Genomic DNA, 20,622 nt, shown 5'->3' on the forward strand with positions numbered 1-20,622 from the left:
GAGGAAAGAACTGACATTCATTCATTATTTTTACTCTTGTGGTAAATTAAAGGTAATATAACTAAGGGAATATTTAAGCTTATATATAGATATGCATGTGTATCATCATATAAAACATAATTACTATAATGAAATGATATATGGATAGATATCCATAGCATTTCATTATATTACTATACTAAATTCATTTTATTTCTCTAGAGATTCTTTTTCTGTTACTATTATAAAATGTATTATCTTTTAACTGTTCACACTGATAGTTTTTTTGGGGGATAAATCCCTGAGAGAAAATTTGCTGGCCAAGAGAAAACATTTTTCTTAAACGTTGGCTAGCTTCCAGTGTCATTTTTTCAGCCTAGCATTATTTTAATACTTATACCTACAAAGATCAAATAGTAAACTTCATACTAACTTCATATATAGCTATAGGTTTAAAGACTTCAAGTAAGATATTAACAAATAGGATCCAAAAATATATTAAAAAGTTAATTTACCAAGATTAAACAGAATTTTTCTTTTTTTTTAATTTGCCAGTCCTGGGCCTTGGACTCAGGGCCTGAGCACTGTCCCTGGCTTCTCTTTGCTCAAGGCTAGCACTCTGCCACTTGAGCCACATAACCAATTCTGGCCATTTTCTGTATATGTAGTGCTGGGGAATTGAACCCAGGGCTTCATATATATGGGTCAAGCACTCTTGCCACTAGGCCATATTCCCAGCCCTAAACAGAATTTTTTAGAGGACTCTAGGAATGATCCTTTATCAGGCAGTTTTATTGGTCTTACACATTGCCCAATAAAGAAGAAAAGTCTAATATCAGTGTAAAGTCAATGAGAAGGGATTTGAAAAACCCAGCTGCTATTTCTCACTTAAAAATAATAACCTTTAATAAAACTAGAGGTGAAGTAAGCTTATTAAATATAATTGTGTGCCAAACTAATAATATCATGAATAACAAAGACTAAAACCATTTCACTTAACATTACAGGTTTGTCTCCTTAGTTATCATAGATGAAAGTATAGCAAGTAAGGTGAGAATTTATAAAACTTAGCAAAAAGAAAATTCTTTGGTGGTAACTGTCTGAAGTATTTAGGAATACCAAGACACTCTAGTAATATTTAACCTCCAACCTCAAAAAAGCTATTAGACTTAGCTGGGTGCCATTGACTCATGCCTGTAATCCTAGCTACTCAAGAAGATGAAACCTGAGAATTATAGTTCAGAACGTGCTTGGGCAGGAAAGTCCATGAGATCTTAACTAGTTAACCACCAAACGCTGGAAGTGGAGCTGTGGCCCAAGTGGTAGAACACTAGCTTTGAGCTACAAAGCTCAGGGACAACTCCCAGGCACTGAGTTCAAACCCCCAGGACTGGTACCAGAAAAGTCCCAAAACTACTAGACTTAAATAAATTTGGGGAAATGGCTGAATTTAAGGTAAGTACTATACACAAACTCATTACTGAGTTCACTGCTGCAGCAACTGAGCACCTAAAATGAGAGTACTTATTCTCACTAGAAATTCACTAGAACTATTGAAGGGAAGGATGATGCAGGGAATTTTATTTAAAATAATGGTAAGTATAATATGTCAATCTAGAAATAAGCTTTATAAGAAAAACATAGAATCGTGAAGAAAATTGTGGTTGTCTTCATGTAACAAAATAAGATGAAATGGTGGTACATTGCATTTCATTTTTAAGTTGAAACTTAAATTGTTGAAAAGTTGATTAATAAATCTGATATACTTTGAATTGGAATCCTCATAGTATTTTTAAGTTGGTCAATATTTTCATAAGATTCTATTTGAAAAAAAGATATGCTTGAAATAACCAAGAAAAATGTAAAAGGAATCAAAATAGTGAGGAGGATACTTAAGTGTAAGGTCAAGTGGTAATGTACACACATGATAAACAACCCAGAGTAGAAAAATACAGATTGCGAATTTAGTTCTAGAGTACGTGAAAACTTATATAGAATCTGGCACACTGATACCTACCACAAAAAGTTGTTTTATATAATATACAGAAATAGATATACGAAAAATGTGTACAATGTCAAATATAAGATGACCTAAGTGTCTACATGGTCTAAGTATGGGAAAACCATGTGAAACAGGATTGGAAATTCAAACTATAAAAGATGAACATTTTGCTATGTGTTATATTTTTAACTATAGACTGAAAGAGATACTTCAAGAACTCATCAGCTGATAAAAAAATATGAACCCAGATAAAAAATATTAAAGAATATTTACTCACAGAAGAGCAAATGGCCCATGAACATGAAACACTGTTAAGCTCTTTCAACAGAGAAATACAATTTAAATACCCATTATACCGAAAACAGTTGTGATAACTATTCAGCAGCATAGCAGTGTAGAAATGTGGATTGACTCATCAACTTTTTGCAAAGTAATCTAATTAACGTATGTATCATTTTCCTTTTGTCCCACCAGTACTACTGGGAATCTATCCAATAGAAATGAAAACATCCTTTTCTAATAGCAAGGCCAATAATAATGACAAATTTCATGTTTCAGCTTGCTAGATCATCATTTGATCTGATTGTTGCACATTGTACACATGTAATGGTCACTTAGTGCTCTGTAAATATGTAAACATACTAGGTGTTAATTAAAAATAGAAAAGGAAAGTGACCTATTAGAAATATAAACATTGATAAAGGATGAACAATAATTATTTTACTGTTGCTAATGATGCCTTTTCCTCTTCCATAAAAGAAAACAATCTGTAAATCTACTGATTATGGCATGCAACTAGCATACTTGGAAGAATAAATTATACAACCATTCAAAGGAATGAGCAGATGTTGATGGCTGTAATCCTAGCTACTCAGGAGGCTCAGATCTGAGGATCATAGTTCAAAGCCAACTTGGATAGAAAAGTCCATGAGACTCTTGTCTCCAGTTAACCAGCAAAAAGCTGAAAGTTGGCTGTGGCTCAAGTAGTTGGAACCCTAGCCCTAAATAAAAAAATCTCAGGGATGGTGCCAGGGCCTTGAATTTAAGTCCCAGGATAGCACCAAAAAGAAAAAAATAAATAAAAAGTTGAGAGATATTTTAGCAGACAGAAATTTCATTAAGGTATCGGGTAGAGAAGCTAGATACATATACATGCATGTATAGACGTGTGTATGTATTTACCATGTGGAATTTTACAGCCATGAGAAATTGAGGAAGATGTGTTCTGTGTTTTTCACATAAATTATACATGAAATAATTACCTGAAGAGTCAAAAGATTGGGAGAGTTGCAAGAGAAGAAGAAAAGGGAAAAATGTTACAGTAAAATACAAAATAACAAATTTATACATATTTAATTTAAATGTAAGTTGATAAATTACATTGTTTAAAAAAATTACTTTTGAGCTCTTTGAATAACTGTCAATGGTTAGTTTACAAGAACCCAAAGCAGATGCTTAAGAGCAGGTGATTTTCTGGCCATGGAGCAGGGGCTTCCTCCCTGAACTTAATTTCTGTAACCATCCTGATTGAAGTGGATCACTATACCAATAATATTAAGTTTATAGTTCTCCAAGAGGAAGATTGACTCCAGCAGTATAGTATAGAGGATGTATTGTTTTCAGTAGTAGCTAGAACTTATATTGGGAGAAAAAATCTGTCTACACTGATCAAAAAGGGTCTCATTGTCTTTGTGGTCTACTCATTTGGAATTTTATAGTCATACCATTTAATTAAACCAGTTGCTTAAAATAAAATGGTTGTATATTTTCAAGGAAAAAGTTTAAGTGTATATATTGTGTATCACTATTTACTTGTATTAAATACTTATTTCCTAAATTTATTCCATCCTTGAAGGTATTGATAACAGAACATGGTGACTTGGGAAATGGAAAGTTTTTGGATCCAAAAAACAGAATCTGCTTCAAATTTGATCACTTAAGAAAGGAAGCAACTGATCCAAGACCTTATGAAGCAGAAAATGCAATCGAATCTTGGAGAACTTCAGTAGAAACTGCTCTGCGAGCTTATGTAAAAGAACATTACCCAAATGGGGTCTGCACTGTAAGTTCACCATTGGTTAGCTGTTAGATTTTTATCTTTTGTGTCTTTGTCAGGGAGAGGGCTTTTTGATGGTTAATTAGAAAGAAATGTGAGTCTTACACAGATTCATCTGGTTGGATTGGTTTCGAACTGCATTTTTCATATCTCAACCTCCTTATCAGCTGAGATTATAGGTGTGAGCCACCAGTGCCTGGTTTCTTTTGTGTCTTCTGTAACAATGACAGAGTTCTATAATTTCTTAAAATCTTCAGTAATGCATAGACTTAATAAGTAATTAATACAACTTGTTATTCTTGAGGCAAGTACTCCTAAGAAGGTACCAGGTTGGTTTTGTGGTGTGTTTTTTTAACAAAAAATTAAACAATATATTGTCATGTCCAGAAATGGAAAGTTAATTGTACCTTGAATTAAATCCAAATTCGAATTCTAATACATAGGATTAGAGGGTATGGTGAGATTCTTTAGTTCCATATTCATGACCTTAGTTAAGTATAAATCAAATTTCTTCTTATTAAATTCAAAATGACTTATAAGTAGAGTCATATTATTAATTTATTAAGTTATTATGTGTTTCTGTGTACACATGTGTACATGCTAATACTGAGTCTTTTACTCGGCTTCGTGTTCTTTCTCTGCTTTTTCCACTCTTGGCTGGGGCTCTACCACTTAAACCATGCTTCCAGTACATCTTTCTTTTTAATGATTAATTGGAGTTTGAATCTCTCAGACTTTTCTGTCCAAGCTGGCTTTGAACCTTGAACTTCAGACCTCAGCTTCCTGAGTAATGTGGATTACAAGTGTGAGCCATTTAACTGCTTGCTCCTCAAGTATTATACAATCAAATTTTTGTGGGGTCTATATAATTCTCTTGTAAGTTAAATTCATTTTTGTATTATCATATTGTCAGAATGTACTGCTGTACAGAATGGGAGTGCTGCTTTTTTTCTTTTTTTTCTTTTTTTTTTTGAGCTTTCATAAGGTTGTACCAGGACAGACTTTGAACACAAAGACCAAACTTTGTATTCAGTGCTCTTCTCTTTTGTTGTTGTGATCTTTGGAAATGCAGATCAGATAATGAAAATCCCCTCCTTGAAATCTAAGATTTTATTTACGGTATAGTACAAGATATTTGAACTACAAATCCTGGCCCCAGTTGCTGCTGACATACATGATAGTTTATACCTTTCTTTCTCTATAATTATTGTCAACAGTAGGATCCCATTTCTTTCTCAGAAATTTCCTAGCTTGGACAATTCATATAATGATCTAAGTAACCTTTCAATAATTAAGAAATACAGCAGTATAACTAACCTTTTAGTTATTACTTGAATAGGATTATTTTGGAAGAAAATCTCAGTAAGAATAAGAGAATTGCTATGTTTGAGATCTCTTAGTCTTGAGAGATTTATTAATGGAAAATTGAAAGGCACAAAATTATTCATTACTTTTAAAGCAAAAGGCAAGCATCATAACATCACGTGGACATTTTCTTAGTGGCTTTCTCAGTTATAAGTAAATTACTGTCCATAATTATCTCATTACTTGTTTTTGAAAGTACTAAAATTTAAACTCAGAGCCTTGAGCTTGCTTAACAGGTGCTTTATTGCTGACCCATGCCTCTACCCTTTTTTCACTTGTTTTGAGATAGTGTCTTTCTTTTTGCCATGCTCTCATTGGACTATATTCTTCTCTTTCACACTTTCCCATAGTAGCTACGTTGTCAATTTTGTACTATCACACTCAGCTTCTTCCATTTTTGTGGATTTTTTTTTCTGCCTAGGCTGACTTTAACCATGATTGCTCTAATCTTAGCCTCTTAACTAGGATTATAAATATGACTTACTAGCACCACCTCAATACTCTTTTAAGTGACTTTCAGCTATAACTCTTAAGAATGTAAAGTCAACAAAATAACCGCTAGTAATAACCACTTCCATTTTTACTTGAAGCAGCCAGATTGGCATCTATATGTCTAAAATAAATCATTCACTTTTTTATGATACCTGTGTTTAGATAATGAATGCATGATATATCTAGGATGCTTGTCAATTATAGTATATCGATTTCTATTCAACAGTATTTTATTAATTGTGGCCTTTATTATGATCTACAGATTATGGTTGAGTGTGCATATTTGAGAATTTAGTTACTTTGTGGAATGAGGATCTACTTTGTATTCAATTATGTTTCTGCGGTACATATTTTCAGGATTTTATGGACATTTTAAATTGACCATTTTATATTCCCAAGTTTACTCTTGTGCTTATTTTCTTTACCAATAAGGTGTATGGTAAAAAAATAGATGGACAGCAAACCATTATTGCATGTATAGAAAGCCATCAGTTCCAAGCAAAAAACTTTTGGTAAGTTAGAAGTTTTATGTGTTGAGAAAATTGGACATTGTTTATTTGTTTTGTAATGCTTTAGTGTTTGGAACTATAACTTGTTTGTGTGGGATTGACTAAAAGCAACATGAAAATGATATAAAACTTCAGCCTTCTGATGTATAAACGGTATCTGTTTCATAATCAGCCTACTCATTAAAGGTAGCATTTAGTGAAAAAAGTATAGAAGAGCATCTTTTTTTTTGGAGACTAGCAGGCAACAACCTAAGGGAACATGTGTGCATGCAAGCAGACCAGTTGGCAGGCCCATATGCTCATTCTGAGAAGGGGATGCACTTAAATGAAATTTATGTCAGGGAGGAGGACAGAGACAACTTTCAAAAAAGAATGATGATTCTTTGTGAACATGGGACTCTGAAGTAGATATTTTTCTAGATATTGATCGTTGCAAAAAAATAAAATTACAGTAATGCCTTGTAAAAATGTTTGACAAATCTTTGGTTCTTTTTATTGTTAGATAAGACTTTCTGAGCTACTGTTTGTTATATATTAGTCTTTCTTTCATTAGTCTTATTAGCTAGTGATGCTGTTAAGGGAAAATTACAGAATTCTGTGACTCTGTGAGACCAGTTTGGATTATGGCTCAAGGTTGCTTCACTGTTTAACTATCTCAGAAATAAATGAAGTGTTACACGATCAATCAAGAATATTTGGAGAAATGCCAATCCATCACTGAAGGAAAATCATTTCTGTATTTAAACATATGCCTTAATGGCAAGCAGTAGTTTCCTAACGATTCTGGCATGCATGTGTACTTTTATTTACTTAACATTATCATAGTTTGTCTGTTACATTTCCAAAATTTTGTAACATGAATCTATCAAATTTTTAAAATAATCAATCTTTGCAGAAATTATTAATTTATAGGAATATAATAAACATTAAATTTGTGTTTCAACTACCAAAGGAAAATTTGTTAGTAAGTTTTAATTGAAAAATCTGTTGGTGTTATAATAAACTACATTTATTTTCAAAAAACACAACTCCTTTGAACTTTAACATACATAAAATAAAGAAAATGTTGAGTTTTCTATTTTCATTATTAGTATTATTTTCTAAACCACCATCATTGAAGTTAAAAATGATCTGCACTTTCTGAAAAAGATTAAATTTACATTATTCTCCAGAGTGATAATTATTATAGCACAAGGATCTCAGTCAACTCTAAGTGTTTCATTACAAAGAAATGTGTTTCAAAATATAGGTAGAACAAAATTTAGAGACTAGTCTCAGGTACTTTTTAAGCTGAACTAGAAACCTTCTCTTCTTTGTCTCTAATTTCCTCCATGTCTAGTATTATTAGGGACTTAATATGTGTTAGTTGAAAGAGTATGTATTTACAATTAGAGAGTTAATAAAAGAGGGGCAGAATATTATTACAGACTATGACATCTGGCATTTACTCCATTGATAAACAGGTACTTGGAGGAATCTTTAGATACAGTTCTCAGATTGGTACCACAATTTTTTTTCTTCTTTTCACAATCAGTGGTGAAATACGTATATTGTCATAGCTGTCATTAACATATATAATATATTTAGAATTGCTAGGCATGATTAATACCTAAATTAAAAAGATAATTTATTTTGGACTCATAAAACAAAAGTACATAGTCTTAGGTTGTTGTTCCCTCTCCCAGCCAAGCTGCTTTGAATATTTTTGGATGGGTCACTCAGAAAAAGATATGCTATAAAATTCTTTTTTTTAATTCACTTATTTTTCTAGAGTTTGAATCCATACTAGGCAATCCTGGTCCCAAATTACAATTCTCGTTTTTAATTTCTCAATTTCTAACCATGAATATGTATCATGTACCAAACTTGTTTGGAAATTGGTACCTCCTATATGTAGACTTAATCCTAAAGTTGGTTAAAGTATTTAAAACACTACAATTCTTCAGTTGTAAAGATCAAAATCTACTATAGAGTAGTATACTATCTTTGCAGATTTTTTATGATAAGGGAACAAAATGCAATGTTACTTAACATGGGAAACAGCACTAGTTGTTTTTCTCTTTGCCCTAAAACAAGTCTGAACGGATATAACATTTCCTAGCAATTTAAAAAAAAACTGCAACTTGTGGGAAGGACAAGCAGGGAAAACTTGGGGAAAGCGAAGGAAAGGATAATGTTGGGGTTTTTGGGGTTTTTTTTGTTTTGTTTTTTGTTTGGAATCAGGGCCTGAGCACTGTCCCTGGCTTCTTTTTGCTCAAGGCTAGCACTCTGCCACTTCAGCCACAGTGCCACTTATGGCCGTTTTCTATATATGTGGTGCTGGGGAATTGAACCCCAGGCTTCATGTATACGAGGCAAGCATTCTTGCCACTAGGCCATATCCCCAGCCCCGGAAAGGATAATGTTGTCCAAAAGGAATTGTACTCATTACCTGAGTTGTGAAATGGCAACACTTTACACACTTTAATAATAATACTTTAATAATAGTACAACACTTTAATAATAACAATAAAATTGTCAAACTGCTCTATTTTGTTAAACTGTTTTAATTGTATTGATAAAAGGCCACCATAATACCATAATCTAAATGTTACTCAGATTATTCTTGACTGTTATGCTACTTCTGATAAAGTCCATTTTTTCCCCCCAGTCTTGGGGCTTGGACTCAGGGCCTGGGCACTGTCCCTAGCTTCTTTTTGCTCAAGGCTAGCACTTTGCCTCTTGAGCCACAGCGCCACTTCTGGGCTTTTGTAAATATGTGGTGCTGAGGAATCAAACCCAGGACTTCATGTATACAAGGCAAGCACTCTTGCCAATAGGCCATATTCCCAGCCCCTAGAGTCCATTTTTAACTTGAAGAAATACCTTAAAATTTTTCTTCAAGAAGTATTTTACATGATTTAGATTTGAAGTTTAGCAGCTTTACCATTCTAATATTACACCTATTATTCAGGTATTTTCTTTGTTTTTGTCAGTCATGGGGATTGAACTCAGGGCTTGGGTGCTGTCCCTGAGCTCTTTGCCCAAAACTAGCACTCTTACCTCTTTGAGCCACAGTGCCACTTTTGCTTTTCTCGTGGTTAAGAGTCTCACAGACTTTCTTGTGAGGGCTGGCTTTGAACCATGATCCTTAGATCTCAGTCTCGTGAGTATATAAGATTACAGGTGTGAGCCACTAGCACCTGGCCTCAGGTATTTTATTAGCAAGGTAAAGACTAAATATGTTTCATAACTGAATTTAATCTTTTGATTCTTTTGAATATTTTGGTGGTTAAAAAAACAATGTCCAGCATTTCTTCTTCACACTCCCTCATACTATAGCATTAAATTTAAATTTGAAATTTAATATTGATTCAAATTATTTTCCCTACCTTATTTACAGCTGCTGTTTTTATTTTTAAGGAATGGTCGTTGGAGGTCAGAATGGAAGTTTACAATCAGTCCTTCAAGCACTCAAGTGGTTGGCATCTTGAAAATTCAGGTACACAATAAGGAATTTGTTTATGCTGTCCATATTTTTTTAAACAAAAGTACCAGCTAATTTATAAGCTTACATTTTCGTAGTACATAATATTCTTTTCCGTCCAGACTTGTTTTAGGGCAAAGAGAAAAACAACTAGTGCTGTTTCCCATGTTAAGTAACATTGCATTTTGTTCCCTTATCATCAAAAATCTGCAAAGATAGTTGACAGATTCTAAAACACAGCTAAAATTAGATGTTACCATTTGCTCTTCTCATAGAATTTGTTCATAAGTATCTGAGTTTGAATTATGTTCTCGTATAAATTGAGTGTAGGTGGTTGAAGCATAATATTAATGTATGCATGGGAATGCATAAATATATATTGCATGTGCATATTGTATATATATTTTGTTACATATATTACATCTATGTTTTAACTATCTCTTGTACTGGTATTTGGTATTCCAGTGGAATTGAATTATTAAATTACTGTTTATATAGATATATACTGTTATATAAAGATACTGATATATAAATAATACTGTTATATAAATATACTGTTTATATACTGTTTATACTGTTTATATACCCTTTACTGTTTATATAGAACATTTAATAATTATTTGAATAGAAATACTAGTACATATTACTAGTTTTACATAAGTTATAGGAAAGTACTGACTCGTCTTTTCCTTATTTGATCAAAAAATTTGTGGATCAACTATTTATGAAAAGTTGTATGCTACTAGCTACAAAGGAATTTAGACAAATCAGACATTGCAGCTCCATTGCTTTTGATATACATTTCTAGTCTTTTTTACCTCATTGTCTTTAAGTCTTGGTGCCTGGTCTATTGAGGACCAGAAAATAGAAATTGAAGGCCTGGGGTTTGAAATCACACTGTGTAAATTGCATCCCAGCACTGCCAGTGACATCAGGAAGTCATATTAAGCTCTTTCAGCTTATTTTGTTAATTGTTAAAGAACAGCGTTTTTAAAACTTGTGTGGCTGGGCACTGGTGACTCATACCTATAATCTACCTACTAAGATCTGAGGATTGAGATTCAAAGCCAATCCAGGCAGAAAAGTCTATGAGATTCTCATCTCCAATTAACTAGCAAAAAGCCAGAAGTAGAGCTGTGGCTCAAATGGTCGAGTACCAGACTCAAGTGAGAAAGCTAAGTGACAGCATTTGGGTCTTGAGTTCAAGCCCCAGTATCAGAACATTGACCAAAAAATAAAAGGCAAAAAACTTGCATGATTTTTTTTGAGGATTAGTTAATATGGAATGGTGAGGACAATGTCAGACACAGTTGTTCAGTACCATTAACACTGTTCCCATTAATAGGTAGGCCTTTAATAGCTGTTACCTAGATAATTACATCACTATCTTAAAATGATATGATGAACTGGACCAAAACTTGTTGAAATAGGGATTGGATCTCATAGTTCTATCTTCAACATTTAGCATATAATTTAACTGTTTCTTTATTTTGTTGAGTTACTACTTTGGCACCCTGCAGTCCATTTTTCACATTGCTATTAGAAGATAGTATTTAGCAACTTAAGACTATTTAATGGTTAATTCTTAACCTAGCTAGTAGTCAAGACCTATATTTGCATAGTGTACAAGGCCCAAGTTGAGTTGTGTACAACCTATGTATTTCTCTAGCTATTATTCCCTCACCCCTGCCTTCTATGCATTCCAACCATAAATACCTCCATTTCTTTCTGTAGATACATGCCAAAGTCCATTTTAACCTCTGAGGAAGTCTGGAGTATTATTAATTGTTTGTACATATCTCTTACCTTTTTTTTTTTGTGATTGTCCTGGGGCTTGAACTCTGGGCCTAGGCACAAGGCTAGTGCTCTACTATTTGAGCCACAGTTCCACTTCCAGCTTTTTGGTGGTTAATTGGAGATAAGAGTCTCACAGACTTTCTTGCCCCAGCTAGCTTTGAACCAGATTCCTCATATCCTAGTTGCCAGTAGCTAGGATCACAGGTGTGAGCCATTGGTGCCTGGCTTTTGTTGTTTTTTTGTCTATATGTTTACAAACTTATGTAGTAGTATTTATAGTAGTGAATTAATGTTTCATGAATAATTTGTCTTTGAATTTGGGCAAGTAAATAGTTTGTGGGAATGGAAGGAGTGCTAGAATATTGTGTGCTCAATTTTAGACAACTTGGGTGTTGGTCTATGTACAATGACAATGAAGTAAAAACAGCTAACTATCTCCCAATTGCAGGAACATTTTGATCTGTCTCCTCACTATAGATTGAAGAGTAGGAAGACTTTCACTGGAGTTGGGAAGTTGGGACTAGAGCTGAAATTGGTGGTCAGCTGCCTCAGTGTGATTGCTGGCACCTGAGGATCTTGATGATTCCTATAATGTGTTTTCCTTACTTTCTTTTCCTAATAGGTTCATTATTATGAAGATGGTAATGTTCAGCTAGTGAGTCATAAAGATATACAAGATTTTCTAACAGTGTCTGTAAGTAATTCTATAATACTAAAGCAACCAAATACTTCTGTAAATTAAGACAGGTTCTGAGTGAACATTTTTGCTTCATATGCTTTTCATATAATTCAAGTTGGTAGGGAATTGCCGTTCTCTGCCTAACCATTTTTAGGATCTATATACCATGCAGTTCATGCTTTTATAATGTAATGGTTTTAAACTAATAAGGTTGTGCTCCAATAACCATACCTAATTTTTGAGCATTTTCACCCTCCCCTTTTCATCTTCCCCTTCTATTTCTTCCCTTTTCTTCCTCTTTCTTCCTTTCATTTTCTTGATGCTAGTACTAGGGCTTGAACTCACGACCTTTCATTCTCAGCTTTTTTACTCTTGGCTGGCATATTTGAGCCATACCTCCAGACCAGGTATTTTTTTGGTTAATTGGAGATAGAGTCTGAAGGTCCCTTCTGCCTCGCTGATTTCAAACCGTGACCCTCAGATATCAGCTACTCCTCCTGAGCAGCTATGATTATAGGCATGACCCCAGAACCAGCTTCTTTTCATGCTTCTTAGGCAAAACCCATCCCAATGAGTAATCATTTTCTATCTTTCCCAGTACTAAATAAACTATTATTCTACTTTCTGCCTCAGTGGATTTGCCTATTCTGGACCTTTCATGTAGCTAGAATCACATAAAAAGTCAAACCATGTGTCAGTAGTTTATTCCTTCTAGTTGTCAATCTATTGTATGGACATACCCTTTTTACCTATAATATGTGTAATTTGTTTGTATGTTCCACATGTAGGTCTGTGGTTGGTTTTCTTTTGTCATTTAAAGTGCGTTTGGCATATTAATGGCCACTACTCCCTAACCAAAGGACATAAAGCTTACCTCTGCTTTCTCCTGTGTCTGATTTTATAAATAATTTTTAAACTGGGTTATACGTTGTAAGTTCAGCACTTATATTCAAGATTTTTTGTACTGGATTTTATTTTTTCACAGAGTTCTTTCACCATTCTTTTAATTGTATATACAGCATGTGTGAATGAATATGTTACCTGAGAAGACAGAGAACTAGTTTTTCTTGTGTGTTAGTGATTTTTGTTTCTTTTTGATTTTAGAGACAAGATCTTACAGTATAGCCTGGATGTTTTGGTTTTCTGGTTTATTTTTTTTTAATATTTTTATTAACACTGGGGAGATTTCTACTTGGTGCCAAGTAGTACTTTTCCTTACAGAATTTGCAGTGAAATTTAATAATGTGTGGACTTTTAAGAGACATTGTATTTAGTATAATTATATATTGTATGTAACTGTCACTTGTATTATTTATATAGCAAAAGTACCTTTGATATATCTTCTTTGAGGAGTTTGACATGGAAAGTTACTTCTTAAGAGAAATGTTTAGAAAATAATAGATTTGTGGAGTTATATGTGTTAGTCATAGTAATTAAAACTTGATTAATATTACACTTGTAATATTTGTGGTTGTAGCATAGTAAAATTCACCCTAAACTTTAAAATATATTCTCCCTGTTTGGTAGGGTACATTTTTATGATTTCTTTGTTTTTTGTTTTGTTTTTTGGATCAAAGATAACCTCTTACACATAAAGGTTGTATATGGCATGCATGTTACATGCTACATTTACATGTGATTATTAAGATTTAACTTACCTTAACAAGAAATATACTGCTTATTTTATCAACTTTTATCATATTTTTGCCTATTCACATTTAACATAGAGTGATCAGTATTACAGTTGTCCCTTGTTATAATCCTCATCTGGGCTATTTATTAAATTACATTTCATTAATTTCATTTCATACATATTTTAAATAATAATGCCTTAGTTTTAAATTGTTGTTTCAGTTCCTTTTTTTTTCCATTTAGAATGAGGTGCAAACAGCAAAAGAATTTATAAAGATTGTAGAAGCTGCAGAAAATGAATACCAGGTATGATTTTTTTGAAACATTAATCTGTGTTCACTTGTGAACAATACTACAATTTTCCTGAGTATTTTGATTGCTTTATTATACAAGATTATTTTTGTTGTATGTTTGCTTTTAGTACAACGGTGAGGTTGTAAAAACAGTTTAAAAGGATATTAAATATAGTAAATTCAATTAAGATTTTGTATTTAACAAGATGTCAAGACTCAGACCTGTAATTCTCGCTGCGTAGGATTGTGATTCAAGGACAGTCTGAGCATCTCAACTAAAATGCTCAGTGTGATATCTCAAGCCTGTCACCTCACCTACATGGTAGGCATAAATAGGAAGATCATGGTCCAGGCCAGCAAAAATGTAACACCCTAGTCCAAAAAGTAATGAAAGCAAGAAGAGCCAGAGATGTGAATTAAATAGTAAGGTTCTCTGAATTCAAGTTCCAGTATGTCAAAAGAAAAATAACATTAGGGCTGGGCATGAAGGATCTTCAGTTTGAGGCTAGCCTGAGCTACAAAGCAAGACCTTGTCTCAAAAAAAAAAAAAAATTTTAACTTTAGCTAATTAACTATAGTTTCTAAATGTTGGTCAAATATTCCAAGATTTTAAATGGCTATTTTATTTGATTGAAATTTCAATTTAAATACTTTGTAAATCATTTGGACTCTAGGTAATCTGTTTAGATCATATTTTGCGCTCTACTTGATTTTTAGTGATGACTGATATTTGACCTCAGGGCTTCATACTTGCTCTGCTTACTTGCTTACTGCTGAACCATGTCTCCTGCTCAGCATTTGCTGGTTATTTTATAGATGGAATCTCTCAAAAGCTTTTTATTTCTAGGCTGACTATGAGCCTCAGTCATCTAGATCTCAGCCGCTTGAGTAGCAAGGATTACAGGAATGAGCCACCCGCAGTAATTTGTGATTGTTCTAATGGAAATAGTAAAATATAAATAAATCCAATTTATAATTTCATTCCATTAAATTTAATAATTATCATAAGTTAATAATCATAATTTAAAAGTATAAAAGTGCCTTGTAAATTGTTTATTCCTTTCATTTACTTTAAACTTCTAACTATTGTTCTTCATAGACTGCCATCAGTGAGAATTACCAGACAATGTCGGATACTACTTTCAAAGCCTTACGTCGACAGTTGCCAGTTACACGTACTAAGATTGATTGGAACAAGATCCTTAGCTACAAGATCGGCAAAGAGATGCAGAATGCATAAGATGAACATTGCATGACCGGATCATTTCAGCGTCTTTGCGTTAAGAAAAAAAATTATTGCAAAAGTATTCAGAACTGTCAGACTGCCCAGTCAGATGGGCTGTTGCCATTTAAAATCACTGTAATTAATTAGTTTGGTTAGAGCACAAAGCTTAGCTAATCAACCATTATTTTTCACTTCTTTTGTTCTAAGAGGATTGAAAATGAATTTAGTTTAAATGCCTCTTACTTTGTTATTCCTTTCTTAAAATGAAGAGATGATTCCTCTAGTTTATGGTGAAAAGTTTTTGAAGTATTTCGAAAGTATTTTACTTACTGTAACCCTAAAATTGTTACCTTTTGGCTTACGAAATGGGTAACTTTTGCTATTAGCCCAATTCTTTTTAATGGGGTCACTAATGGACATTCTAGTTTAAGGTGGTTGATGGACTTAGCCATGTATGCTGCTAAAGAAATTGTCTACCTTTTCTCCTCACCTCTTCCACTGATGAAAGATTGAGATTAGAGGGAAAGTGTTTTCTAGATCACTTTATGTTTAGACCTTTCGGTAAGGTTATTTAGCTAGCTTAGTGTTTAACTAAACTTTTTTTTAAAAAACAAGGCCAAAATCTATTGCTGTTTTGAGATTCTGAAATTAAATGAGAATACTTATTTCAGAAATGCATTTAATGCTTTTTTTCTTGTGACAGTTACGCAAATTAGCTTGAATTCCATATGTCCCTGAGTTATTTTTATCACAAAGCCACAAATGTATTATAACAAGGCAAATTGTAATATATATAATCCTGAACTCATGAGCCTGTCTCAGTTTATTTTTTTCCTTGGATTGATAAGTACTTAAATTCAACGTGATGTTAAAAATGAAAATTTTCCTATTTATTTGAGTAGAAAAAGCACTTACCAGTGAGTCATATACTATTTTAAGATACTTTCTTTGGATATTGTAATTCTTAACTGGTTTTAAATTAGGAAAGCTGAGAGTACATATGGTATGCAGTTACATAGTTTTACGTTTTTCCCATCTTCCTATGCATCAGAAGCATGCTTGTAATATTTTTTAAAGTAGATTTACTGATACTACAGGAGTTTCAAGCCTGTAGTGAATGTGAGTATTTACTACAAAGAGTTTTATGGTTTCATTCAGTAGTTTTGCTTCTTATAATTGAGTGGAATCCATTCCTCACATACTCCTACATGTCTGGAAATGTTTCTTAAAAAAAAAGAAAAAGAAAAACAAATAAAACCCCACTTTTATTATGTATAATAAAATATTTCATTAGCTTGAATTGTATAGATTCTAAAAAGTTCTCTCAAAGCATGTTGTTTCTTTTAAAAATCATCTTGAGATTTGAAACCACTGAGAATATAATACGAAATTATGACATTTTTGGCTAAATAATTTTCTCTTTAGTTTTACTAGTTTGGGCATAGTAGGATTGCTAGGGAAAATTAATTGCTAACATTATTACTATCTGCTCTATTTTTAAAAAAGACTTCTAAAATTTGATGGTGATTCTCAAGTAACCACTAGATAAAATTTGTAATTGATTAGCTTCGTTGGGTCAGTTGGGCTATTATGTGCTTATATCCCATAAAGGTCAATACTTTGGCTCTAGTTACATAATATAGAATAAAAAATAAGTTTTAGTCAAAATAATTGAGAACATAATGCAAAATCATGTTTACCAAAGACTTGTCTTTTATAGTCTACAAATGGCACCTTATTAAAGAAGAAAATCTAAAATACCTTAAAGCTTATGGCTACAATTTGAGTAGCAACTCTAATAGCTGCTGTGTTGAATAGGCTAAAATATGGAATCAAAGAACCAGAGAAAACAACTAGGCGAGCTAGTAGTCCAGTTGAAAGAGTGTTGGCTTAGCCAGACCATGGGTAGCTATAGACTTGGTGAAGCTGCAGGTAAAATGAGAAATCTGCTGAGAGATTGGTGTGGAACATGAGATAAAACAACCAAGGAGGAGGCTTAGGGCTTTGAGGAATTGCAGAAGATTCTGGACAGACCAACTAAGTGGTTATGGTCAGAAGCCTGGGCTAGTTAGGAGCTCAGTTTAAGATTTTTATGAGTAATACCATGTAACAGTCAAATATGGAAGAGGATGCTTTTAGTTTGGAGAATAGGAAAGTGACTGAGCCTGGGAAGCAGTTGGACAGTTAGGCAAAAGGAAATGCAGCTTGCAATTAGTGGCAAATAATGGAAAGCTGCACTAAGTACAGGTGTGGAGTGCATGGATTGAATTAACGAAGGCTGTGGTTTTGCCCAAGATGAAAAGGATAAGATTGCAGTGATAGTCTGGGATTTAAGGTAGGTAAGCAGGGAAATTACATAAGAAAAGGGGACGGATAGTTAAAATGTGGAACAATCAACATTTACACTGAATACTACAAAGAATAACCTAGAAATGTAGGAAGCAAATATTAGTGTGGTATGCTTAAATTTGAGAGTGATCTGTAATAAGTTTTGACCTAAGGAAATGATGGGTGGGGGGAGGAGGACACTAGAAGTGCAAACAACTGTGAAGCCTGTGGTTAGAAAGGTCATCTCAGTGAATATTGGAATCAAGAATTCTGTCTGACATGACTTCTGTTTTTTCCAAGATACACAGCTGCTCCTTGCCTTACAAAGGGGGTACATCCTAAATAAAGCCATTCTAAATTGAAAACATTAAAGATCAAAAATGCACAGGGTGCATGCTTTGTAACACTACTCAAGAGGCTGAGATCTGAGGATCTCAAGCCATCCTGGGCAGGAAAGTCCATGAGACTCTAATTTCCAGTTAACCACCAGAAATCCCGAAGTGGTGCTGTGGCTCAAAATGGTAGAGTGAAAGACCTCAGGGATGGCACCCACGCCCTGATTTCAAGTCCCATTAGCGATAAAAAGTACACTGAACATGTCGCATCCTGGCTTAACCTAGCTTATCTTAAACATTACTAGCCTTGTCTAGTTAAAGTTATCGATAGCATATGCCTATTTAGTAATAAATAATATGCATAGTTTCCTGAGATCTGAAAATGAAAAACTAGACCACACCATTTTGAAGTATAAAAAAAAATCTTAGTTGGGGACCATCTGTACCTGAATATACTATATTTCTGTTACATTTTTATGAGTTAGATATGTGTTGCAGATAGTCAGGATACTTCCTTATTTAGCATGTTGGAAACCTAACATGGTAATGAGAGCTTTAAAAGAAAGGTGCTGCAGTCTGGTTCACTACAAATGTTCCTAAAAAGCAAAGATCTTAGGCTAATTAAGGACAACCATAGGAAACAATATAGCATTTGAGTAATTCTTTCTGTGTTTAAAATGACCATAGTGAAAGGTTTGTAATAATAGAAGATGTTCCAAAAGCTCTCCAATATTTTTCTGTAACTTGTGACCTTGCCAATGTCAAGTCAGTGTCAAGTCATTCATACAATGACTTGTAGGCATTGTAAGTCTGGTAAATAGGAAACCAGTGCTTTGAATCTACAAATTATTACAGAACTGTTTTAAATCACATCATGTATAGAAAATACTGATCTTGGTAAAGCATACTGTTACTGACACACTACAGGAAATAGGAAGTCAGCTTGCTAATCGTAGGTTGCAGGGATCAACATCTAGGTACACAGCCCATTTAAGAAGACATGCTACAGATAGCACACCAACATGAGGCTCCTGTTATAATTCATATTTTAAGGTTTTGTGCAAGACAGACTGCAAGCCTTACTTAGCTAATACCCTTTAAAAGATACCCAACCAAGAAATTCTTTCTGGGAAGGGTCAGTTTTAAACTGTATTTGAGGACATTAATATTTTTTGTAAGTGCATGCTAGGCAAAAGATTTCTGTATCTCGGTGAAGTAGCAAAATACAAGGCTTTCAGGAAAGGAATGTCACGAGTCAAAAGCAATCAGTTCAAAGTACCACATTACAAAAAAAACAGGAGTAAAATTAAAAAGTATTCTTGCAAAAATTACAGTATGGCTAGTAGGATAGTCTGAGTTTTGACATAACCTAGTAATTGTGCTGGCTGGTTTAATGTCAGTTTTTGTTCTTTTACATTGTGACTGAAACAGAACTTTTGTTTTTGCCCATACAAAGTGGTCAGGAAACACCTATCACAAACCAAATCAACCACTCACTGTGACAGCATAAATCTTCACTCATTAGTTTGTATAATAACTGTGTAATTAGCACTCTGAAGAATAAAAGACAAAATTAAGGAAATAAATTGAAATATAGAATGATGAGTTTTGGGGAAAGTGTAAAGTGCTCATTCTAACCAAATCAATATCCAGGGAGTTTTCTTACTGTAAGAATACCCATACAATTCCTAGCCATCTACAGTGGTATATTCCTGTATTCTCAGGATCCCAAGGCAGGAAGATCACGAGTTCAAAGACAGTCTGGGTTACTGAGAGTATTCTAGGCCAGCCTGTGTTGTATAACAGGACAGCTTAAATTAAAAAAAAAAAAAAAAAAAAAAAACAAGAAAAAACCTTCTGACTGTACAGTGCAAATCATTAGCTTCTTGAGTATCATGTTTTGTTCTTCTAACTTGCATGTTTAGTAGAATGTAAACGCTAGGTAGGAATACAGATCTGCCATCCCAGAATTTTATGAGAAAGCTTCCCTCCAGTTTCACAGACTACAGAGAAGAAAATCTAGGAGTCACAGTTCACTGAAGTATAAACTATGCATCTAGATAAGACAAATTCTCTACAACAGTGAAATATAGTTTGCTGTGATCAGTATTTCAAGACACTGAAAGTACCTCACAGAAAGAAAAATCAAAGTATGAAAACCCTACCAGAGTGCTCTCACTTGATTCTGATACTGAGCTCTAAGCACTTCAAATTCCATTCCATTGACTTGTCCCGGTGAAAAATAAACAACCTAAATATTCATCAATAAAGAATGAGAGAGAAAAGCAAGCTACAGAAGGTTAGTATACTCTTAACATTGTACGTCAAAACATCTGAAACAGTGGGATACACAACTGAGAATCCTGTATGAAGAGGAACATGAAGGAGTGGGACAAGACAACAGTATAGAAGGATTCAACAGTATAAGAGTTTATTCTGAATGACAGCTTTGCAGATCTTCATT

At 33.6% G+C, this 20,622-nt stretch overlaps 1 protein-coding gene across 1 annotated transcript in view; it reads left to right on the forward strand.

Annotated features, from left to right (window-relative positions):
* Capza2 (capping actin protein of muscle Z-line subunit alpha 2) overlaps positions 1 to 16,303 on the forward strand; it is a 32,721-nt gene extending 16,418 nt beyond the window's left edge. Inside the window, exons 5-10 of the mRNA XM_048340115.1 lie at positions 3,837 to 4,043; positions 6,327 to 6,406; positions 9,806 to 9,884; positions 12,289 to 12,360; positions 14,221 to 14,283; positions 15,370 to 16,303. Of these exons, the coding sequence (XP_048196072.1) occupies positions 3,837 to 4,043; positions 6,327 to 6,406; positions 9,806 to 9,884; positions 12,289 to 12,360; positions 14,221 to 14,283; positions 15,370 to 15,510 (642 nt within the window). The 3' untranslated portion in view covers positions 15,511 to 16,303. The remainder of the gene's footprint in view (positions 1 to 3,836; positions 4,044 to 6,326; positions 6,407 to 9,805; positions 9,885 to 12,288; positions 12,361 to 14,220; positions 14,284 to 15,369) is intronic.
* Positions 16,304 to 20,622: the final 4,319 nt, after the last annotated feature.

The sequence above is a fragment of the Perognathus longimembris genome, chromosome 2, assembly GCF_023159225.1.
Source record: "Perognathus longimembris pacificus isolate PPM17 chromosome 2, ASM2315922v1, whole genome shotgun sequence".
In the NCBI taxonomy this organism is placed as follows: Eukaryota; Metazoa; Chordata; class Mammalia; order Rodentia; family Heteromyidae; genus Perognathus; species Perognathus longimembris.